We start from the raw sequence: 22,848 nt of genomic DNA on the forward strand, positions 1-22,848 counted from the left end.
GTATATGTCACGCTAGGGACGCGTCCATTAGTTGGTGCGTCTCGGAAACGTTGCTAATAATTAAATGGATTTCACCGGACGAAGAGGGAATCTGTGAAGCTCTTTCTGGCGTATATGAAGAGCAACGACGGGCAACAACATCTCTGTCCGTTTCTGGCTCTGAACGGTGACACCACCGTTTCTTATCTTGGAATGTAAGCTAGCTACCTTAGCAAGTGCAGTCCTAACAAAATGACCAAAAGCCATCACTTAACATGATACGTTTTGGTACAGCTACGTTGATGCTAATGTGCGGTGGCACAGAAGTTATTCAGACCTTAACTTATCCACATAAATAACCGAATTTGCAGCTTTTAAGTGTATTTCAGTTGTCGTTATGCGAGATATTTGTGAGACCGAACTTTTACTGATACATTTAAAGTTAGCTGCACTGCGAGCAGCTGCTACGGCGAGCCTGGGAGCTGGTTAGTACTAGCCAGCTCCATCGGCAAGCTTGACAACTTTAGCCACTCGCTAGCAACACTAGTTTTCTCATTCTTTTGTAGACCAGCGTAAACGTTAAACACCGGGTTAGCTGGTACGGGTTAGTCGGGGTTGCCATGGCGATTGCGGGACGGAACTAGGTCACAAGTGCTGTGCTAGTGAAGTTTAGCAAATATGATGTGTACGCTGATACTAGCGTTTGTGTTTATAGCCAACACCAGCTGCTGCAATACTCGTCGCTGGACTTCTTGTTGGTAATATTATAAATTCTCCTGCGGAGTACAGGAATGAAGCTCGCGCTAGAAGCCGCCGCGCGCTGGGGGGGGGGGGGGGGGGTATGTCATAGCTTAGCTTTCCCCGGGAATCCGAGCGGGCCACATACAATAACCAAACGGTAGCTAGCGCTCAGAGACAGGGTACCAAAACAGACGGCACGTTTATGTGATCAGCGCAGAGGTACTGATGCTTTCGAGCTTTAAAAGAAAGCCGCTAATTAAACTCTGTTGGTAAGAATTGATGCTTTACCGTTAACTGTGACTGTCCATCACGTGAAGCGTTGATGAAGTTTTATTCAGAGCCTGTTTAATCAACCGTACGTTGTTATTAATAGCTAAATACGATTAGCCAAGTGACCTTAGCCATAAAGTTAAATTATGAACAAGGTCAAGTTCGTTTTAATGAAATGCGTAATGCCCTGTCTGTCATTGAAGAAATTGATTTAATTCAGTCCGTGGTTCAGTGTGGTGTCTTTCTGTTGTGGATTCCAGCAAGCTTTTAAGAAGCGTTTGCTTAACCGCACAGGGTGTGATTTTGATATAGTTGTGTGTTACTTTTTTACTTACTTATTTTGAGTGCTTTTTCTGTGCTGACCAGCATGACCATTGTTGTGAATTTCAGCAAGCTGTAGGAGGGTAGCATGGCAACTGGAGGCACACCTTTTGATGACAGTGCAGAAGAGCTGCACAACTGGACTGTAAGCAATTGCAGTCTTGAAGATAGGCTCAACAACATGGTAAGGGCTGGCCCAATGTTGAATGCAGAATGGTAGAAGCCCCATAATTTCATTGTACATGTACAATGACAATAAAGGGCTTTTCTCTTTTTGAAGTACAGCTCATTATCTTTTTTTTCTACCAAGTGATATAAACGCTATGGTAACTCCCATGTATAGCCGTCTATCCTACTTTCTTTTGTATGCTATTTACATTGTGTATTTTAGTTTTGTATTGATAGTATTATGTAATTAATTGTCAATCAATTTCCCTACGGGATTAATAAAGCTTCTCTCATTCTGATTCTGATCAGTTTCATGTTCCATTTTGGAACTATGTTAAACTGCACTCTCCCTTAAAATAAATAAATTTCATTGATTTTACCTTGAATAATAATTAACCTAAAAAAATGTTGTTTTTTTGTGTGCTTTCCTAAGGATTGGGGTGTACAGCAGAAGAAAGCCAACCGATCATCAGAGAAAAACAAGAAAAAGCTGTCAGCTGCGGTGGTGGAAAGCCGCCTCACTAATGATATTTCGCCAGAGTCCACTCCTGGGGCGGGTCGCAGGAGAGCACGCACTCCTCATTCCTTCCCCCATATGAAGTACACCACCCAAATGTCTGTACCGGACCAGGCTGAACTAGACAAACTCCGGCAGAGGATCAATTTTACAGACCTGGATGAGGTAAAATGCTTTGCTTTTTGTTAATGGGTATTACTGTGATAGATTACTAAAAAGTGGCTTGCATGACTTACTGTTAGTGATATGACACCTATGTCCTGTCTGAGGTGGTGGTGTTGTATAAAAATGTTGCCTGGCTTCATTTGTTGCTTTTGATTTCTGTTCAAAGAGCTGTTGTGCAGTAACACAATACAGCATTTATAATCTGACAGTGTTTCCTGTGACTGGATGAATATGGCTGCTGTCTTTTAGGAAAAACAATTACAGGAATGCACATGCATGCCACAGGAATGGAGTAAGGCTTACAAGTCATACTGGCTCATGAGAGCAGGTTGCAGACATATCATCGGTATACATTTCAGCTGGGAAATGACACAAAAAAATGTTATGGCTTGGCTACCAGAGTCAGGGACAGTTTATTTTTCAGCTTCGGGTGTCCCAGCCTTCGCATTTCTTTGTTTCACTTAAAAAATTTGGTTGTTTTTGTTGCCGGTTGGGAACAAAAATATTCAGTAGTCAGATTCATTAAAACATCAGGTTTATTAACTAATTTATATGGTAATGATCTCAGAAGTCCTAGTATCTGTCAGGCTACACTTATCATACCGTCAAACTAAAAAGTTAGTGATTAAATCTGCTGTGGCACTTCAGCAGTCGCTGCGGGAAGTGATAGCAGAATATTTTTCATAGTTTGATACAGAGTTGTTTGACTGACCTTGTTCTGTTGCACCAGTGTGGGTGGCAGAATGGCAGAGCGGCACACAAACATGGGAGATGAATTTGGGGATTGTAAATGGAGAAAGCAAAAGAGTAGATTGTTAATATATAACTATTTGTTTGGCTCTTCATCAGTGGAGAAAGCTAGAAGTTGAGGAGAGTAAAAAAAAAAAAAAAAGGCAGTTAGATAAATATATAAATAAAATTACATACCTTTACAATATTCATTTATCCTTTGTCAGATGTTTGCTTTAAAGAAACAAAATTCTGAACATTTACTTCACTTGCAGTTTGTGAAATAAAAAAATAAATACCCAGAACTTTGAGTGGTGATTTGTCTGATTTGTGATGACTTTTCTTACTCAGAGGAGCATCGGCAGTGACTCCCAGGGGCGCGTCACAGCTGCCAACAACCAGCGCCAGTTAGCTGTCGAGAACAAGAAGCCCTACAACTTCCTACCTCTGCATGTAAACACTAACAAAAGCAAGGAGCTGCTCCCCCCCTCCTCCTCTGCCCCAGCTACTCCAGCGATCACCAAGGAAACTAAGAAGCAGAGCCAAGGACTCAGAGACACATTAACTCCTGTCGTTCCCACGAAGGAACCTCCGAGGCTCAGTCATGGCAGCACAGACAGATTGCCCTCGTCGCACAGGGAACATGGCAGAGGAGAGCCGAGAATAGACAGCAGCCAGGTAATGTTTTGTTGTTACTAATTTGATCTGTTGTTTGATGTCCGCTTGATGTCTTGGAGTTTTGATGATTGAGTGGAGAGCAGGTCAGTCCATTAAGTAGATGGGAATTTTAATGATTGAAAACTCTGACCAGCCTATGGTGCTATGAGGAAAATAAGAATTTTTAAAGCAGTTAGAGGAGATCTATTCGGGAACTTGAATCTTTAACAGTTTGTTAAACATGTTTGCACATCATTGAAACCTTGTATTGATCAAAACAGGACAAAGATGACATGTGAAGTATTGAAACTGATAACTTGCTTGTTATTTTTAAATGCAACACTATGTTTGAAGTGGATGCAACCAATATCATTTGAATAATTCATAAGTTGGAAAAACTTCAGCAAAAAAAACTTTGGAACATCTAAAAATAAGTTAATATTAGTTTGCAGTGGCTGAGTGGATGCTTAGTTGCTATGAATGCCTACTTTAAAAGTTTAAGAATGTTATTCAATGTAAAATTGCAAAAAAGGGGTTATATTGTTATCTGTGGTATATAATATTAACATTCAGATGCTGCAAAGAAATGTTTGCAAGCAAGGAACAAGGCCTAAAACCAGCTTCTTAGAACTACACGTGGTGAATAGCAATTATAGTTAGTTTATGGGGCAGGTACAAGACCTCCAGCAAAGACAGAGTGTGGACTGTCCTGACCGGTTGAAGTGTTGGAGGTAAATGGCACTTGCCAAAAACACACACATTTGTGTTTATAGTTAATTTGACTGAGATGCAATGAAAATTTTTTGATCTTTTCTTGTGAAATAACCTAACCATACATATATGTGTCGTCGTCCGTGTGTTACTGCACTCCACTCTGAGAAACGAGAACTAGGATGAAAGTGAGGGAGAGCCAGTGCAGCTGAAACGAGGCTGTATTTAGGGCACTTTATAAATATGCCACCCTCGGTGCCCAGTGTTTCCGCCCAACCCCCTTTCTTGCCCTTGTTTAGCCCAGTCTGAGCCTTCCTTACAGATGCTTGCTCACCTATCCTACAGTCTTTCTCAGTCTACTCTTTATTTTCAATCTGAAACCCACACCCTTACACCACCCTCCTCTCTTTCTCTGGTCTCAGGTGGTGAGCAAATTGGTACAGATCCGCGAGTATATCAGTAAGGCCAGCTCCATGCGGGATGACCTGGTGGAAAAAAATGACGTGCCGGCCAACGTGGAGCGTCTTTCTCATCTCATCGACCACCTCAAGGAGCAGGAGAAGTCCTATTTACGGTTCCTGCAGAAAATGCTGGTAAATTTGATATTTGTTTCTTCAGCTCCAGTATATCTTTTAGAATCTGCTTCATGCTTTTAACATCGTTTGGAAATTATTATTTATTTATTTATTTTCTTTTACAAATTTGGCTTCTTCATAACTACAGTAGTTTGTTGTTGTCTTTGGGCTATTCCACATGCTGTTTAATAAATAGTTTGATCATATTTTAAGCTATAATATGCTATAAAAACTGTAACTACCATTTTTTTATTGTTCTGTGATTTTTTTTTTTTATTATTAATTTTTTGTGTAGTTTTATTTAATATTTTCTCTGAGAAATTAAAATTTCTAGAAAGATACATTTTAGTCTTAAGCCTTGTAGTCTACCAATTAATTATCATCACCATCTATTGCAGTCGAGAGGGAGTATATAGGCATGCCAGTTTTTGATTTTTATCCTTTTTTACAATCACTGATTGTTCTCTCTGCTGCTTTTATAGGCACAGGAGAATGAGGAAGATGATGTGGGGACGCTGGACTCTGCAGTTGGCTCAGGTTCAGTGGCAGAGAGCACTTCTCTTAACACAGAAGTTCGATCTTCAGATGCTTCAAATGCAACAGTATGTACAGCTGTTATATACATATGTACAGTACGTACACACTCTGTTTTGTCTTTGAGTTCTGTAATGAGAAAATGGAAACTAAACATTTTGTCCCTCCTCTGGCTTTTATCTTGTCTTATTTATTTCTTCTAACCTTCTTGTTCAGTAGCAGTACAGTATTGTTAACATGGCTTTTGGTAAAGCCAATAATGCTGACTGTCTGTGGGTGTGCATTGTTAGGGAGGAAGGCCAGAAGCCATGCGTGCTGACCAGAAAGAAGAATTGGAGAATCTGCGTAAGCAGCACGAGTTGCTGAAGAAGATGCTGGAGCAGCAGGAGCAGCTCAGGGCCCTGCAGGGCCGACAGGAAGCTCTAATGGCCATGCAGTACAGTGCAGAGCAGGCACTCGCTGTGATTGAAGACACCGGTGAGATATACAGTAAAAAGTGACAGGCATAATCACTGTGTACAGACTATTAGTGTGTAGGGTTAGAATGATCATTCACATCACATCATTGTGTAAATTAGTCTTAGAGGAAAAATTTAAAACGATTTGTCTCACAAATGGTCGGTTATGCATTCCTGACATCTTAGATGGAATATTCTCAGGAAATATTTATTCAGCAGAGCTAATGTATTTACAAACATTAATCAGTATTCTCTGGTAAAGGTGTTAAGAGTTGAAATTTATATTCAGTGACTGACACAAATAAATCTTTTTTTTTTTTCTTCTTAATTTCTTTGTTGTTATTAGTTGTCACAGAAACCACAGGCAGCGTTTCTGGTCTGAGCATCACCTCAGAACTCAATGATGAGTTAAACGATTTGATCCAGCGGTTCCACAACCAGCTTCATGACTCTCAGGTATAGTAGAAACTGTAAATCTACTCTCTCATGTCCATAAATCATATAATTTTATCCCCTCTGTTTGAGGCATCAGTCTACAGACTTTAGATTTACATTAGATTCATATCAGTTCCATCAGAGCCAGTCATGTCAGACTATTTGTTTAGTACGGTCTGGGAGTAAATCTGTAATGCTGGTGTGAATGGCGTTAGTCTGCCACTCGTTTGACAACCCATGTCAAATCTTGAAAAATCCTCCCTGTAGACTAAAGCGGTGCCAGATAACCGGCGTCAGGCAGAGAGTCTTTCCCTCTCCAGAGAGGTGTGCTGGTCTAGGACTCCGCAGCCTGTTGGCCCCCCTCAACACAGGCCGCTCCTCCACTCTGCCTCTGGCCCACACACTGGTCTAGACACTGGAGCAACAGCTGCCAGCGCCAAACTCACCAAACTCCAGGAACTCCAAGACAAAAAGCAGACCATGGACAAGATCCTGCAGGAGCTGCATTCACTCAGAGACCAGACACTCAATAATAACTCACGTATGAGTATTTTTAAGGCATTCTTTTCAACCATTACATGGCTTTTATTCTTCTAAAGTTGTTGATGAATTGCGTGTGGATTCACTCAGGTCGCGGCTTGTCAGCACAGTACAGTCTGAGTATGGGGGGATCTTCAGAGTTTCCATCCACTCTGACCTCTGGGGCCTCAGCCTCAACTTCCTTTCATCCTTCAATTACACAACAGCAGGACAGCTCCAACTCAGCAGATAAGCTCAGGTGCGTACGCAAACAAAGACACAGCTTGATTAGGCAGGTCAAATATCAACAGCAGGTTGCTGTACAGGGAGTGGGGATATAGTATAACATTGACATCACAAAACCTTCTACACGGCCTCCTGTTGACAAGTTTCATCCTTTTCTAAAGTGCTCTTGAACAAGACACTAGACCTCGTTTATGGCAGTCTTTATTTTCTTTTTTCTATACTTTAGCCTTTGAAAAGGAAGAGAAATGTGAAAATATTTTCCTGGCCTGTCACTTAATTTTGAATGATTAAACCTAGCATATACTCACATTTCATTCACTTCCTGCAGGAAGCTGAAGGAGGTCCACAAGCGCTTGAATGAACTGCGAGAGTTGGTCCAGTACTACGAGCAGACTTCTGATATGATGGTAGACGCAGTAAATGAAAACGTGAAAGACGACGATGATGAGGAGGAGGACGAGGAAGATGAGACGGAGGATGGCTCGATGTTTGAGGCCATGTTTGACTCGGAGCAGGAGAACCGCCAGCCTGTAACTAACATCAGGTGGGTAGCTTAATGAATAAAATGGTTTTTGAATTTCTTAATCTTTGTTAACAAGTTCAGTATCTTTTGTTAAAATGGTTATTATTGTCACTGGTTCCAAGTTGCAATATGATAGCATTAGTAATTAGGTGATTGTGTGTAAGTAATTCTACACCCCAACGGTCACTGCGCCTTATCTGTTTAGGAACCCACAGCGCGGTGGGAACTGGGCAGACCTGAACAGCCTGACCAACGGGCGCAGCCCCAGGAGTGGCGCCACAAACAACCGGGACGGCAGACTCAACACTGAATGTGAGATCAACAACCGGTCAGCAGCAAACCTTCGAAGCCTCAACATCCCCTCAGCTATAGGTACACACTGCACAGACTGACACACACTTGATGGTGTTAGTGTTATTTTATAAATAAGAATATGTGAGTTGAATAACAGAGTTAGTCATAATAGGCTTATATAAGCTTATACTGCACTTAATTTTTTAATTTTAGTTTCAGTCCAAGACGGTGTAGTTGGAGTACGGCACCTGAATTACATAACAGATTGAGCTAGCCAGTAGGGAAAATATGACATGGGAAGGACTTGCGGGGCTATCTACCATTTGGGGTTTAAACTTTCAAAATAAAAGCAACAAGGTTGACTGCTGCTAAACTGCTGCAGGAAAAAATTGTAAAAATTGCTCACCAACCATTCTCTCAGACTGTAGTACAGTCTGAGAGTAAGTTTGTAATGCTGGTGTGAATGGTGTGAAAGTCTGCCACTTGTTTGACAACCCATGTCAAATCTTGAAAAATCCTTCCTGTAGGCTAAAGCGGTGCCAGATAACCGGCGTCAGGCTGCAGAAGAATTTGTAAAAATTAGGCACCAACCATTCGTGAGAGTCTGTTAAAATACCTGGTGGCATGCCCAAATAAAATCTTATGTATGAGAAACTCATTATATGTGTTGTCTTCTGCTGTGTTTTGACCATTGTATAAAATAATGTTAACCTTCATTTTTTTTTTTTTTTATTTCTTTGACTTGAACAGCCACTTAAAGTCAAAGTCAGACCAATGTTTTGTTTTGTTTTTCTGTGATCTGTAAGTGATACTCCTGTAACTTTGCTTTGATTTAGACTGCCAGTACAACAGGGACATCCCCTATAATTTGTTGAAGGATGAAGATGGTCTTGATAATGAGGGAGGGGCGCAGGCTGTGGCTCCAGACAGCGAGGCATCGGAGTCTAGTCGGAGGAGCAGCCTTGGGAATGAAGCTGGTTTTGGTCAGAAGGTCCATCGACAGACTGCAAAGCAAAAACTGTGGCAGCTGCAGGAGCTGGTGGCCATGGTTCAGGTGAGAAAGATGAGAGAACAATGCTCAAAGTTCTGTGGTCATGAGTTGGGTGTAGCTTAACAAAGTAAAAAGATTTTTTTTTTTAATCCAAACTACCTGTAAACAGCAAAGACACTCCAGATTAAACTGTCATTACATAAACCCAGCAACAACCACTGTAAACCATCATGAGGCTCTGATTCTGTAAATGTGTGTAAAATTTTATCCCACTACTGAGGAATCTGTTGCTTATATGCACTTTATTGGTACTTATGGGACTTATGTTTAGGTTCACTATTGAAATACGAAGGGACTTAACAGATTACAGAGTGTTCCAAGCTTTAAATGCTAACCCCACCAGCTGTAGCTGACAAACCACTGATACTGTGCCAAACCTTTAAGTGGAATTCAGTAAGAGTACTTAGACATGTAGAAATGTTTTGGATTTTTGGAGACAAATTCAACAACCATTACTTTTACTTATGTTTTAAATAAACACAAGACATTAGTTTGTTGGAATATGAGAAAACAAAAATGAAAAAACAAACAAACCTGCAACTCCAAGAAAAATAGGAAAAGACACTTAAAGCAGTCAGTTGAACTGTTCCTTTAGATCATAAATGACTGATTATTTTAGTGAAGAAGCACTGACCCAATCTGTGTGTATCCAGAGTGATGACACAGATGGAACAACAGCTAATGAGGATGAAGCTTTACGCCAGCAGCCAAATAACACCAGGGCTTCTGTGCCGGGGACATTAGGAGCAGGATCAAAACAGAGTCCCAGAGACATTACCCTCTCCAGCAAAGCCAGGTACACAACTGTAAAAAGATTCTTTTTGAAAACCCTTTATTTGACTTTGAAGTTGCATCACATCAGTCCCACCCTATTCTTCTGACAGAGAAAAGCTGTATGAGGAGAAGCTACGTCAGCAGAAGCAGGAGCTGAAGATGCTTCATGAAGAGCGTCAGAAGCTCATTGAAATCCAAGGCAAGATCCAGGACTTGCAGTGGGCTTGCCCTGACCTTCAGGTACTTGACTCATATTAATACACATACATGCAGCTATATGTAGGACTGGTGGCAAAGGGAATAGTCTCAGTGTATAAAAACTGACATGTTAACGCTTCAAGAATGTAATAAGTAATGCTTTTTATTTCTGATTCTTAGTACTTGAAATTGAATTTTGTGGATTCAGTTCATGTCCACCTGTGTTGTTGTTTACACACAAGTGACTGGAGGCAGCTCAGTTATGGCAAAGCCAACCAATGGCACAAACAGACTTGAAATTTCTAAAAATAACTCACTGTAAGAAAAATGTACACAACATAAGGTTAGTAGATAAAGTTTGTAACATTAAAACATTGATCTCTTGTTTATACTCATACTTCAGAAGTCTTTTTTTTTTTTTTTTTTGCTTTGTTATATGACAAATTGAATTTTAATCCAGTATAACTGTAACCACAGATTTTATTCCAACATAGTTGGCCATGTCATGTTGCCATTGTGCTTATAAGTCAGGTGTTACGAGCTGTTTTCAGATGTAAACAGTATTTCTGCTGGTTTTCCTTCCAGTCATCTGTGTCCAGCACGGTGAGTCAGCAGGGTTTGCTGAGGAAGGTTCCACTTGCAGTTTCCACTCCTGCACCCGCCCCGGCTCCTCCATCGTCTGGAGCCAAAACAAACTCAGCCGTACTCAAAGCCACGGCCCCAGAAGCAGCTACTTCTTCAGTCACTGACAATGAGGTGACAGACTCCACCATAGACGACAAAACACCTGCTAGCTAACTATTTAAACCAACTCTTGTGATATATCGAACACACTTTACACTTTGAGAATAATCCACATCCACTGATCGTTTCTGTTCTTGCTTTGAAATGGCAGCTTTGGTCAGAAATGCGCCGCCATCAAATTTTGCGCGAAGAACTGAGACAGCGAAGAAAGCACTTAGAGTCATTGATGGCTGAACACCAGAGGCGTAGTGGTCTCGGAGACTCTGCCTGCCAGATTGAAGATCAAGAGGGCATCGCTACACCCTCGCAGCCTGTCAGCAGGGATGAAAGGTAAGAGAGATTCTGTTCTAGGGGGTCTGTCTCATGAGATAATAATTTTTTGAAGATGAATAGCAGCGAAAGTGTGTAACACATGCTCTCTTTTTCGGATGCAGAGCATTTCCTCTGCTAGGTTGTCATTGTTTCACAAACGTTTTGAACCATTGTTCATGATTTGTTATTAGAACAATGGCCACCTGGGGTTCCTCTCCATGCCACCTGGATGATGACGATGATGATGATGACGACGACGATGATGAGGAGGAATATCGCTCGGAGATGGGCGCAGAGGAAGAAGAAGAGCAGGAAGAATGTACAGATAGCACCTCTGATGATGACATTCATCTCTACTCACCAAGCAGGAACCTGTGCTCCTACAGTAACAGGAAGAATCAAGGAAGGTCAGACAAAGTGGCAAAAGAAGGATTTATGTCACTGTCTACTGATCAATAATTTACAAATTTATATGCTTTTTTTTGTTTGTGTCTGCAGCAATCTGAAGCCTCCGGCAGCCTTTTCCAGTGACAGTGGTGGGCTTCTTCATAACAAGACTAAGGCCAAGCAGCAGTCAAGAAGTTTGAACCAGTCTGGAAGCCAGCAGGGGGGCACACGGCGACAAGAGAACCTGCGCTGGGCCTCGGAGCTCTCCTTCACCGAGGGCTCGTATCACTGGCAGGAACAGGTCAACCAGCTACAGAGACAGTTGGACTACAGCACCAGCATGTGTCAGACACTCCTGCAGGACCAGCAGGTTAGTGCACTCAGCACATACATGCACAGATGCTGAAATGCTCTTTGGTTGAAGTTTGTGTCCAGTGTTTGGATTAAAACCGCTGTCAACAAGTGAAAAGCATTCTTTTTGTGTCTCACCTGTTTCCACAGACACTATCATACATGCTACAAACTCTGCTGACGGGTCAGTACAGCATGTTGCCCAACAACCTGTCATCACCACAGGTTCAGCTCATCATGCACCAGTTACACCAGTGCTACACCCAGCTGGCCTGGCAACAGAACAATATCCAGAGGTGAAAACAGCAACTTCAATATGTATTTTTCACTTTGTCTATGAAGTACAGAAACTACATGATGTCACTTTTCTTTCAGACTAAAGCAGGTCCTCAATGACCTTCTTCGCCAGCAGCAGCAGCAGCAGCAGCAGCCTATGCCTTCCTCTTCATCAGCAGGTTGGCAAACCCAGAAGCAGGGATCATCCCAGGAATCCAGCTCCGGCCCTCCAGCCTCTCCTGGTTTCTTCCTCCCCTTCTCCTCTACCCTGCATCCTTCAGCCAACAACATGACATCCCCATTTCCACCCAGTATGATATGCAAATTTATCAGCTTTTGGGTTTAATTCTCTCTAAATAATTTTTGTGTAATAGAAACGATAGACAGGGCAAATATTTTTGAGTCTCAAAAAAGAGGAAGTTTGCAAGCAAGTAAGGAAGCAATTTATTTATATAGCACTTTCAGAACAACTCCCAGCTGAACACAAAGTGCTGTACACTTGACATGCCAGAAATGATACACTGAACAAGTTAAAAAAAAATCAATAAATAAAAATAAAATAAAGATTAAAAATAAAAATAAGCTGATAATTAAAATGACATTTTAAAATAATAAAATTAGCACAAATAGCAAAAAAATTTGTATAAAATGATAATTACAATTACATTTAAAACAATAAAATCAGGGTCATACTGTGTCATATGCCAAGCAGTAAAAATGGGTTTCAAGACGTGTTTTTAAAGTGGACGGTGAAGGGGCCAAGTTTGCACAAAGATTTTCACTTTTTAACCAGAATTATTGATTATGATGTACTATAAAAGCCAAATTTTACACTTGGTCAGAAATCCTATTTTCCACTCTAAAAGTATAACCTCTAGTGACTGCTCTGGCATCAGCGCTATTGAAAAAATGTTATTATTGGTGTGAATACACATTTTCAATCGGCGCATTTGATTTAGAAATGGTTAATATATTCAAAGGGGACCTTCAGTAGGTGTGAAATGTAAAAAATCTGACTGTAATGACTTAATTGCTTAATTGCCATCTTAATCTAAATTGGGGTTTTTTTTTTTTTTCTTTCTGTCTGAAGGCTTTAATTTATATCCCCTGTTCCCTGGTTCCATGAGTGACTTTCCTCAAGGTGCAGTAGGTCAGGCTACTCCTGAACATCAGAAGCAGCAGTCAGATCCCAACACTTCAATCAAAACAGAATACATGAGTTTCCCTCCACCGCTGCAGCGTTCTCCTCTTAACACTTCTACAGAGAGAGGGTATGTCCATCAATGTTGCCTGAAAACTCATTTATATTTCTTTATGGAACATTATTATCAATACCTTCTTTTTTTCCCTGCCTTAGGGCGGCAGGTTGGCTTAACACCTCCTACTCAAACAATATCACTCGCCATCAACTGTCTAACGCTGAGGCCCAAGAGTCTCCCTCCTCCTCTCCCATTTTTGCCAACCGCCAATCAAGACATCGTGACTTTGACAAGGGGTCGCAGGAAAGCTTAAGCAGCATGCCCGAGCCGGTCGATCCCACCACCATCACAAAGACTTTTAAAACCGGGCGCAAGGCCTCCGCACAAGCCAACCTGGCCTCCCGAAGCAAGACTCCCAAGAGCCGCCGCAGGAGGAGCAAAGGACAGGGCAAGAACAGTGAAGGTATTAAAAGTGGAATGCTGCACCCTGCTGAGAGGCCAATTGAATATTTTATGCAGGAAGCTCCTTTTAAAAGCTGTTGAATTCAGTTCCATTGTATTGTGAGTTTATCTTCAGGGGCATTTTTCTGCATTTCCTTACCTAAGTGTCAAATTATTGATATGAGAAACATTATCAGTATGTGTCTTTTCATTTGTTGGTGGCTCCCTCAGGTCATGAGAGCGACAGTGTTGGCAGCACTGCAGACTCTGTCCAGGAGAGGGCAGACACGTGCCACCAGAAGGAGCACAATCAGAGTCTTTTAGACAAACTTACTCAAGAAAAGCTGGACAGCAAGGCTAAGCTTGGGAGCAAACGGAACGACCTCTCCTCTGGTATGGCTGAAGCTGCTTGTAGTAAAATCAATGCACCCTCCTTTTCCTCTGTTATTTCTGTGTGTGTGTGTTTTCTTTTATTTATGATCCACATTATTTTATTGTAGAATGTTTATTCTTTTTCTTTCATAATAACACCCTGTCTTTTTATTTTAATATATATGTAATTGACTTGGCACATTCTTCATGACCACAGATTTCATTTTAATTTTGGGTTAATTTCCTTTTTTTTTTTTTTTTTTTTTTTTTGTCAATTTTAATTTATCTTACTCACAGCCTATGCTTGGAGAACACCCTTCCTCTCTAACAGAATTGCATGCACGGAAGCACCAGGTAAAGTCACCATGCAGATCTTAGCATTACTTAACTATCCCATGCATGGGCTTTTTTGTTTTCTTCTCTTTTTTGGCTTAACTAAAGATGTGTGCAGGATAAATCTTTAGCTGTGAAAATAGTCAGTAGTTTTTTGTATGGTATTTTCTGTTGTTTGTGGCAGTTTGCAAATATCTGTCTGTAATGGTGTCACATCTTTAAATTTCAGATGCAAGCAGTGACTTCTCACTGTTTGAAACGCTGAGGGAGACCATTTACTCTGAAGTAGCTACTTTGATATCCCAGAATGAGTCCCGGCCACACTTTCTCATTGAGCTCTTCCACGAACTGCAGCTGCTCAACACGGACTACTTGCGCCAGAGGGCACTGTATTCCCTACAGGTAGGCTCAAAATTTTCAGAACATGTTCAACTGCTGTTTAAATCCAATGTCCTGGGTTCACATAATAAGATTTTTGGGTGATTTTTTTTTTTTTTTTTTTTTCTCCATCTGGCTGGAAAGAGGATTCGGTGTGAGAATGTGGCACTGAACATCTGTAAATACAGTCTGTCAAGTATTAAAGATAACTTTGATCACTGACTTGATTTTTACAATCGTCTGAAAATATCTGGGAACACCTCTTTGAAAGAGGTTTGAAAGTATCTCTGCTTTTTGTTGAGACTAGAGCTATAGCTGACGATGGCTACAGATCATATTTTTTATGTTTTATTTTTCAAAATTAGTTTTTGTTTGTTTGTTTTTTTAGAGCTATATCTGGCTGCATTTCCACTAGGTAGATTGATCAAATTTTAATCATGTGGTTTTGGCTTCTGATGATTATGAAACTGAAATAATGGAAATAAAACTTTTTTTTTCACTGTAATAATTCATGTATAGTGAGTCTAGGCTGTCAGTCTGTGGTTGACCTTAGCTGTCAGCATGTGTCGAAGTCTATTTACTCTAGAGGAGGCTGTAAAACTTGTTGTGAAAGGAGTCTGATATGAGTCGATGAGCCAGTGAAGCTCACTTCTGTCAGATAAGTGATACTGAGGCGATTTGTGAGGAGATCCTGAACTTTTCTGTTAGTAAGCATTGCTGTTTTGATGCAGTAAGTCTGTGTTAGCTGCTGGTAGCCAGGGTTAGTGAAATTTTCTTTGAAGTGGAACTAACATTGTTTGACTTTGTGGCCAGTCTCTAGCCACATGCATAAAAGGAAGTTAAGTTCAAGAGTTGCATGAAGTTGGTTAAATGTATCCTGTCAATTGAGCAAGATTACAATATTAACTAAAATAAAGGTTAGGGGTGAATATTTTTTATTTTTACTGGAATTTGGGCTGTCTTCCTCTCTTTTTCCTGGCTGCTGTCTAGTTCAGCGCTGTAGCTCTTTGCCATGGCAGGTACAGTGACATATGCACACAAAACAGTAGCAATGGTGGACAAGATAAAGAAATCATGCCGGGTGGGATGTTAACTTAGGTGTGTGTGTGTGTGTGTGTGTGTGTGTGTGTGTGTGTGTGTGTGTTTGTTAGTGCTTCAGTTTTTGTTTTTGCTGATGGGCTTCCTTTTTCATGGACTCTCTAGCTTGTGTCTTTGCATGCACTGTAATGTTTATATGTCTGTGACATGACATGGGCAGATAGAGACACTGAAACACTTGATCTAACAGTTATGATACCCTCTCTGTGTGTTTCTTACAGGACATAGTAAGCAGGCATCTAGCCGAGAGGAGCGCAACCGAAGACCAGATGCCCCGTCTTGGTCCTGCAGTTTGGGCTGCCGGCTCTCAGTCTGAGCTCACACCCAGCGAGAGCCTGACTACCAGTGATGCAGTAAGAGAAACATTATTGCTTCCCAGCATGGCATTCTCACACTTTTTTTTTTCTCCTTTCTCTTGCTTCCATGTCGCTTTGGTCCTTCTGAAGCTTTTCATCCCTCATTGTCATCCTTCCCCTTCGCTTTCTTTCTTACATTTCATTATACCTTTCTTTAATTTCTCTCTTGGCCTCATCTCCTTTCATCCCACCTCGTCTTGTCTCCTTTCATCATTCCATGTCCCTCTTTATTTTCTGACTTTAATTTTCCCTCCCCGATCTTCATTGTCTTTGAGTTTAACTTGACGGCACGCGTCAGAAGTATTTTTTCAAAAAAGGAAAAAGAGAAAGGAAAAAAAATGACCCTGTTCTGCCTGTGCGTCTGTTGCCAGATCAGACATGTGGTCTTTGTTCTCCTCCAGGGTCCCCAGAGTTGTACTAATTGGGAGCCAAGCCTTTTGTCTGTCTAAATAATGGCTTCGTTCAGGAGTGATGGATGAAATGTCTAATTTTCCATGCTAAAAAAATGGCGACCACAGCGTATGTGCCTCAAATCTGAACTATGGCTTTTTTTCAGGAGGTGGTGGAGAAAAATCTGAGGATCACGCAAGACACAATGAAGAAGAGGGATGATGCAGAATCTGTGGACAACGACAGCACCATGTCAACCTCCTCCAACCTGGAACCTTTTGCTAATGATGACCTGGGTATGTATAAATGTATTTGGGGAAAATTTCTTTTTTTAAAGTTCCACTTGGAGGTATTCATCTGAAACGTTTTTCCTTCTGCCTTGAACTACAAATCTGGTACCTCCTCTTGCTTTTTATTCCGCTGGGCTTGTTAGTGCTGGTTTTGGTAAACCAATCAGTTTACACGTCAGGATCAATAAGTAAACAACAGGACTTTTTGGCAATGTAAAACTTTGATTTGTCGGCCTGCTATCATAACTTGAGAGCAAGGCTGCCATACATTGTTTGATCCCATGGTGTAAACCTGTTTACAGATACAAAAAAAATCTATTATTCTGTTCTTTTTCTCTTGCTTCACTGATTTTAAAATGTTTGGTGTGTCCCCCTTTTTTCCTCTTTTCCCTCTCCTTTCTGTGCGGCTCTGACAGGCAACACGGTGATTCATTTAGATAAAGCTCTGGCAAGGATTAGGGAATATGAGCGCATGAAGCTTAAAGCTGAGTTTAACCCCTGCAGCGCCAGCACTGCAGGTGCAGGCACTTCTGACGTCTCAAATGCTGAACGTCCTTCTGCTAACCCTGCTGAGCACCTCGAAGGTACCTAATCACAAGACCCTGCATGTGTACAACGAAGGCCTGTGGCTGGCTAATTGTGGCCTTTCTAATGGCTGTTTATTATAAATAGATGGCGTTTTGAATTAATATATATATTTCTCTGTGATCAGGAGCTGCAGGAGGCGAAGTGCACTGCCCTCAGATAGACACCCAGCAGTTGGATCGTCAGATCAAAGCCATCATGACAGAAGTCATTCCCTTCCTTAAGGTAGGATAAACCACAGACAGTGAAATCGAGTTGTGGCTTTTTGCTAATATTCAAGTGACGTGAATTTTCTATGCTTAACAGAAGCGAAACACATTGTAGTTTATTAGTAATTGCTTATTAAACTTTCAACTAAATGTGTATTGAACAAATGAGCCTTTAAGTGGCACCTATTAACCTTTTCAATATTTTCTGTCCTATATACTTTTGAAATGTCAGATGATTATATTAAACTCTTCCCAGTTTTCAAAAATGTACATGGTTGCAAGAAAGAAGCTCTAAACCCTCAGTTTCAGATTTTTTTTGTTTTTCCAGTCTTTAATAAGGTGTGTCTTTCAGGTGTATAGCATTGAGCACAGAGGCTGAACTGAGGGTTTGCACCAAATATAAGAGAAACAGGGATTAATTTCAACTGTGACTCATGCAAAGTCCAAGAATAAAATATGGAGTTGGAAATGAGAATGATAGCTGTCCACACACTGCTTTAATGTGCGTTCGGTTGTCAGTAAAGTTCGCGCTTCTGAGCAGTTACTGAACACTAAAATGACTCGTCATTGTCCGTCTTTCTTCTCACAGGAGAACATGGACGAGGTGTGCTCCGTCCAGCTCTTGACTTCTGTCCGGCGCATGGTCCTCACTCTCACCCAGCAAAACGACGAGAGCAAAGAGTTTGTCCGTTTTTTCCACAGACAGCTGGGAGGCATACTGCAGGTAGGACGATGCCAGCCTTGCTCTAAATTTGCCTCAACAAGCGCAGCTGGATCACATGAAAAGTTGCCTGTCTGACGGTTCGCTCTTTGTTTTTCTTCCAGGACTCTCTCAGTAAATTTGTCGGCCGTACTCTGAAGGATTGCGGGGAGGACCTGCTTGTGGAGATTTCAGAGATCCTCTTCAATGAACTGGCCTTCTTCAGGCTCATGCAGGATTTGGACAACAGCAGCGGCACCGCTTTGGCAGCCAAACACAAAAATAAGAACAGGGCTGAGCAGCATAGTAAAGCCAAACACAGTCAGAAGGTTACATCTTTTGCTTTCTTTCTCAAAGCATTTGTAATGCAATGTTAGCTTGAATGATCCTAATTTTAATGCTGTTTTTATTTATTCCTCTGTATTAGAATAATACAGCCGGTGGCGGCGATAAATCTCTTTCTCCAGCATACACAGATGAAGACAAGGTAGGTAATCTTCACACCGATGACTGTTTTATTGGGTGAAACTGTCAGTAATTAATCTTTGTAACAACAATGTCTCTCACTGTCTTCCAGGACCAAGATGAGGCTGAGCAGGGAGGTGCCTCTGCTTCCCAGGAGCTTTACCTGCAGACGCAGATGAAGAACAGCAGGAGCAGTGAGGCTTCGGAGGCTGAAGAGGATAATGAGGATGAAGAAGGTGGACGGGAAGTGCCTCTGTCAATCAGTGAGTGAAAAGTGGAGTAAGAAAAGGCAGTTCTTGTGAATAACTTTAGGTCCTCAAGCTAAAAATGTTCAGTAAACAGAATTCAGCCCTTTGCTTTAATTTGCAAACAGCAAATTATGTTACTTGTCAGGCAGGTTGTTTCTGAGGTGATAAGAGTCTAAATATTTAAAAATGCAAACAAAAAAACATTCAAATTATGATCCTGTTATTTGAAATGGTTGATAACCACTCTGATAGGAACTTTACATTAAAGGTTTCTTTCAGCCTCACTTTCTTGCTCTTTACTCACCAATTTTGTATCATAAATACTACAAAACCAACTTTTTCTCGTTATGTCTGATCACGCCTCAGTTTCGATTTAATAACTGCAGCCCTCGAACTGTGACGGCCTGCGTTATCCCCGCATGACCCGACGATGCTCCGAAAATCTTCTTGTCGTGTTAAGAAAGTTCCGCTTTCCTCTCCTTCTTTTCTTCCACCCCACAGGTGGAGTTTCAGGTCAGGTAACTGACCACAAGAGTCAGCACTTCTTGGTCTTCTTTGATCTTCAAGTAGTAGTTTACCTTTTAGGTGTATGTGTGCTCATTATCATGCAGTGTGGTACAAACCAGAAGGGCGAGCACATCTCTGGAAAATTGAGTGTGTCTGCTCGCTGGCTGAAGTGGAGTCGTTTCAGTGCAGGTGTCTAATTCTGATGCCGTGTTTTCTGCAATTACAAAGCTGCTCAATAAACACCATTATTCTAAAAAACTTTAATCGCAGCCACGTCTCTAACAGGTAAACAGAGGCTGCATGTTAAATGAGCTGCTGTTTAGTAGATCTGAAAGGCTGCTTCAGTAAAAGGCATACAAGTTGAAAGATATCTGACCCTGAGTACAGAATAATAAAAGGTGAAGTGTGATTGGTGCCCTTGAAGTTGTGCAAATATTTCAATTGCTCTTTATCTGTAATCATAATTTATTGCGTTTAAATGTTTTTGAATCTTCAAATGTTCTTACAGTTTTAAACCCAAAGGTCATTATCTTTTTTTCTTTTTAAAGGTTTTTTTAAGCACATACTTTTGGGATTTTACGCCTTTATTCAAGAACAAACAGTAAAAACGACCTGGAAAATGGCCAACCAGCTGGGAATCAAAACAGAGAATCACTGCTCACTTAAATCTGCACCCCGACCACTTTGCCGTCTCATTTTCACTTTTTTTTGCTTTTCAGGTCTCTCCAAAGCAGAGACGCAGGCGCTGACTAACTATGGCAGTGGGGAGGATGAGAACGAAGAGGAGGAAATCGAGGAGTTTGAAGCAGGACCTGTAGACGTCCAAACATCTTTACAGGCTTCTGCAGACGGACAGGCGGAGCAGGAGAGCACAGCCGCGGTCAGCCATGGAGATGTGTGCAACAGCTGTAGCTTACATTATTAAGCAGCTTCTTCTTAGTCTGACTGTGTAATTGTGTTGTACTCCAGGGTACAGCAGCCAGCGAAGCCGAAGAGATAAGAACTGAACAGAGGAGTTCGGAGAATGACGACGGTGAGGCTTTTTCTACGTATTCAGCAGCGGAATTTGATCCCGGCCAGTGCGCGATAGTAAACTTGTCAGGAATATTTTAGGGCTCTCTTTGCACACTCACAAACTTTGTCTTGCAGATATCGTGAGGTCAGTTGAGACTGTGGATTCTGGAGTGGAGGAGCATGAGAGGGTGGAGTGCCAGAGCCCCGAGGAGGAGAGCAAAGCTGGGGCTTCTGCTGTTGCCTCAGAGAGGGAGTCCACCATGTACCAAGGTCAGGATGTCACCAAGGAGGCAACGACCACAAGCAGCCCAGACACAGACTCGCCAGTCATGATCAGCGTGGATGTAAGTCCAAATATGACCTATATGTGACTTTTTTCCCCTTCCTGTTGTAGAAATAATGTCAAACCTTAATTTGCTGCTGTATTTTTTCTTTTCTTTTTTTTTTTTTTTTTGGGGTCTATGCTCAGGAGGTGGGATCTGGTAACACGAGCCAAAAGTCTGATGAGGACGACTTTGTTAAGGTGGATGACTTACCGCTACAGCTCACAGTCATGTGTGAGGTGCGTAAAGACTAACAGTAAAAAAAAACCAAAAACGCTCAGTTAAAATTCAAACTGCAAGCATTTTAAAAGCCGAGGCATGACCCCCACCCCCGTGGCAAAAGGTGTCTGATTGTACAATGTGTCTGTGTGCTGTAAACATCAGGAGGAGCTGCAGAAGAGGATCGTGGAGGAGCAGCAGAATAACAACCTGTCGGTAGAGATCCTCAACGGGAACACTGAATTGCTGACTGGGCTGGTGGGAAACGCGCAGGCACTGAAGGAACCAGGTATGGATTACAGTCTCTGTCAGTCAAGATCACAGTTTTGTTTGTGTGGATGTCACACATTTCGCCAAAAGCAAAGCCGCCGTCTGCCCGAGCAGCTTTTAAGTCGATACATAAACAAACTGTGAAGCTTTTTTTTTTGTGACAGTAAATTGTACCCTTTTTTTTTTTTTTTTTTGCTCTTTTATTTTTCAGAAACCGCTGCTGCCCAGGATGCTTAAAGAATTATACAGATGTTTTGTTTGTTTGTTTTTTAGCAACACTATACTTTAAAACCCTAAAACCTGTTCTGGTTGTAGGATTGTTAACTCTTAATCTGATAGTTTAAAGTTGCAAATCATTTGCGACTCTCTCACAAACACATGTGCAACAGATAATACTAAGACTTGTACTCCTATACAACAACACTTTTGGGTTAATTTTATCCCTGAATATTTAATGTGATTTATGGATAATCTGGAGCGGAGAATTTTCTTCTATGCTCTGGATCACAACAGTTAATCCTCTGCTTGAATCGCTATAGTGCTGATGCTCCTGTTCAGATCCGCCTTAGATTTTTTCTCCCATGGGTCTGGGATCAGTTCGATATCAGTTGTGATGTTTTGGGTTTGTTTGTTTGTTTGTTTGTTTGTTTGTTTTTATTAATGGTTTATTTGTCTTGATCTGGCCTTACTGTTACTGTACATCTCACCTTTTCTGAAGTTGGTTCCTATTTACAAAGAGATGACAGCTGACTTCAGCTAAATGTTTCTTTAGCTTGAACACACCTTTAAGCTCCAACTCAGCTTCTGTCCCTTCACACTCCTCTTTATATACTGTTTCAGTTAATGGTTAGTCTTTCCATGTATTTAAAATGTTGGCTACAGTAATAAGTTTTAATTAATAAAATGCTGGAACTTTCAAACATGGTTTTGTCATGTGGTTACTACATATATCATAACGATAAATCTCCATTACTGCTCATTGATTGTTTGCTCTTCTTCTTGATACCACTAAATTTGAATGAACTGTCACCTACATAGTTTACTGAACAAATATAATTATATCTAAAAATATGTATGTATATATCACTTTATAAAGTGGTCAGTGAATGTAGGTAAATATAAGGTATGCCACTTCAACTGGTTAGTAACATAAATATCTACTTAGCCGACTAAAGGTCAGCCACTCTATGCATTTTATTGACCATGTCTACACAGTTTGAACTTCAGCAGGCTCTGAGATTTAGAAAAGGGACAAAAGGCGATTTTAAGAGACTTTGAACGTTGCGTGGTTTTGGGGATCGGATGGACTGGATTTCAGAAATTGCTATCTTGCTGGGATTTCCTCACACAACCATCTCTGAGGCTTAAAGAGTTTGGAAAAATAGAAAATATACAGCAGGGCTCTAGAGTGCGACCAATTTGGTCGCAAATGCGACCAAATTTTTCAGTGGTGCGACTAAAAAAAAATATTTGGTTGCACCTGTGCGACCAACTGTTCGGGTAGCGAAAAAAAAAA

The 22,848-nt window shown here is 41.2% G+C and overlaps 1 protein-coding gene across 5 annotated transcripts; it reads left to right on the forward strand.

Moving 5' to 3' along the window:
* Positions 1 to 17: 17 nt before the first annotated feature.
* pcm1 (pericentriolar material 1) lies at positions 18 to 22,252 on the forward strand. 5 transcript variants are annotated; one of them, XM_084931722.1, is made up of 40 exons: positions 18 to 194; positions 1,381 to 1,495; positions 1,913 to 2,161; positions 3,242 to 3,568; positions 4,681 to 4,851; positions 5,316 to 5,435; positions 5,658 to 5,844; positions 6,172 to 6,281; positions 6,528 to 6,801; positions 6,891 to 7,038; positions 7,354 to 7,569; positions 7,754 to 7,920; positions 8,679 to 8,896; positions 9,547 to 9,689; positions 9,778 to 9,907; positions 10,451 to 10,621; positions 10,761 to 10,939; positions 11,113 to 11,328; positions 11,420 to 11,678; positions 11,810 to 11,955; positions 12,035 to 12,246; positions 13,026 to 13,206; positions 13,293 to 13,597; positions 13,807 to 13,968; positions 14,245 to 14,301; positions 14,510 to 14,682; positions 15,978 to 16,109; positions 16,669 to 16,798; positions 17,209 to 17,376; positions 17,505 to 17,602; positions 18,176 to 18,310; positions 18,412 to 18,615; positions 18,714 to 18,773; positions 18,864 to 19,014; positions 20,226 to 20,386; positions 20,476 to 20,539; positions 20,656 to 20,864; positions 20,990 to 21,082; positions 21,228 to 21,351; positions 21,544 to 22,252. In XM_084931722.1, the coding sequence occupies exons 2-40, from the start codon at positions 1,400 to 1,402 to the stop codon at positions 21,567 to 21,569; spliced, it is 6,372 nt and encodes a 2,123-aa protein (XP_084787848.1). In that variant the 5' UTR covers positions 18 to 194; positions 1,381 to 1,399; the 3' UTR covers positions 21,570 to 22,252. The 5 variants fall into 5 exon arrangements, with proteins under 5 accessions (XP_084787848.1, XP_084787853.1, XP_084787849.1 ...); XM_084931723.1 differs by lacking the exon at positions 18 to 194 and adding an exon at positions 607 to 737; XM_084931726.1 differs by lacking the exon at positions 18 to 194 and adding an exon at positions 852 to 939.
* The last annotated feature ends 596 nt before the right edge of the window (positions 22,253 to 22,848 follow it).

Source organism: Perissodus microlepis, chromosome 6, assembly GCF_051167445.1.
Source record: "Perissodus microlepis isolate ML-2025 ecotype Zambia chromosome 6, ASM5116744v1, whole genome shotgun sequence".
NCBI classification, from domain to species: domain Eukaryota; kingdom Metazoa; phylum Chordata; class Actinopteri; order Cichliformes; family Cichlidae; genus Perissodus; species Perissodus microlepis.

Coding starts and splice junctions, on each gene's coding strand:
- pcm1 (XM_084931722.1), top strand. CDS start 1,400: ATGGCAACTGGAGGCACACCTTTTGATGACAGTGCAGAAGAGCTGCAC. Junction 6,802..6,890: donor GACACTCAATAATAACTCAC/GTATGAGTATTT, acceptor GGATTCACTCAG/GTCGCGGCTTGTCAGCACAG. Junction 21,352..21,543: donor GCAGGCACTGAAGGAACCAG/GTATGGATTACA, acceptor TTTATTTTTCAG/AAACCGCTGCTGCCCAGGAT.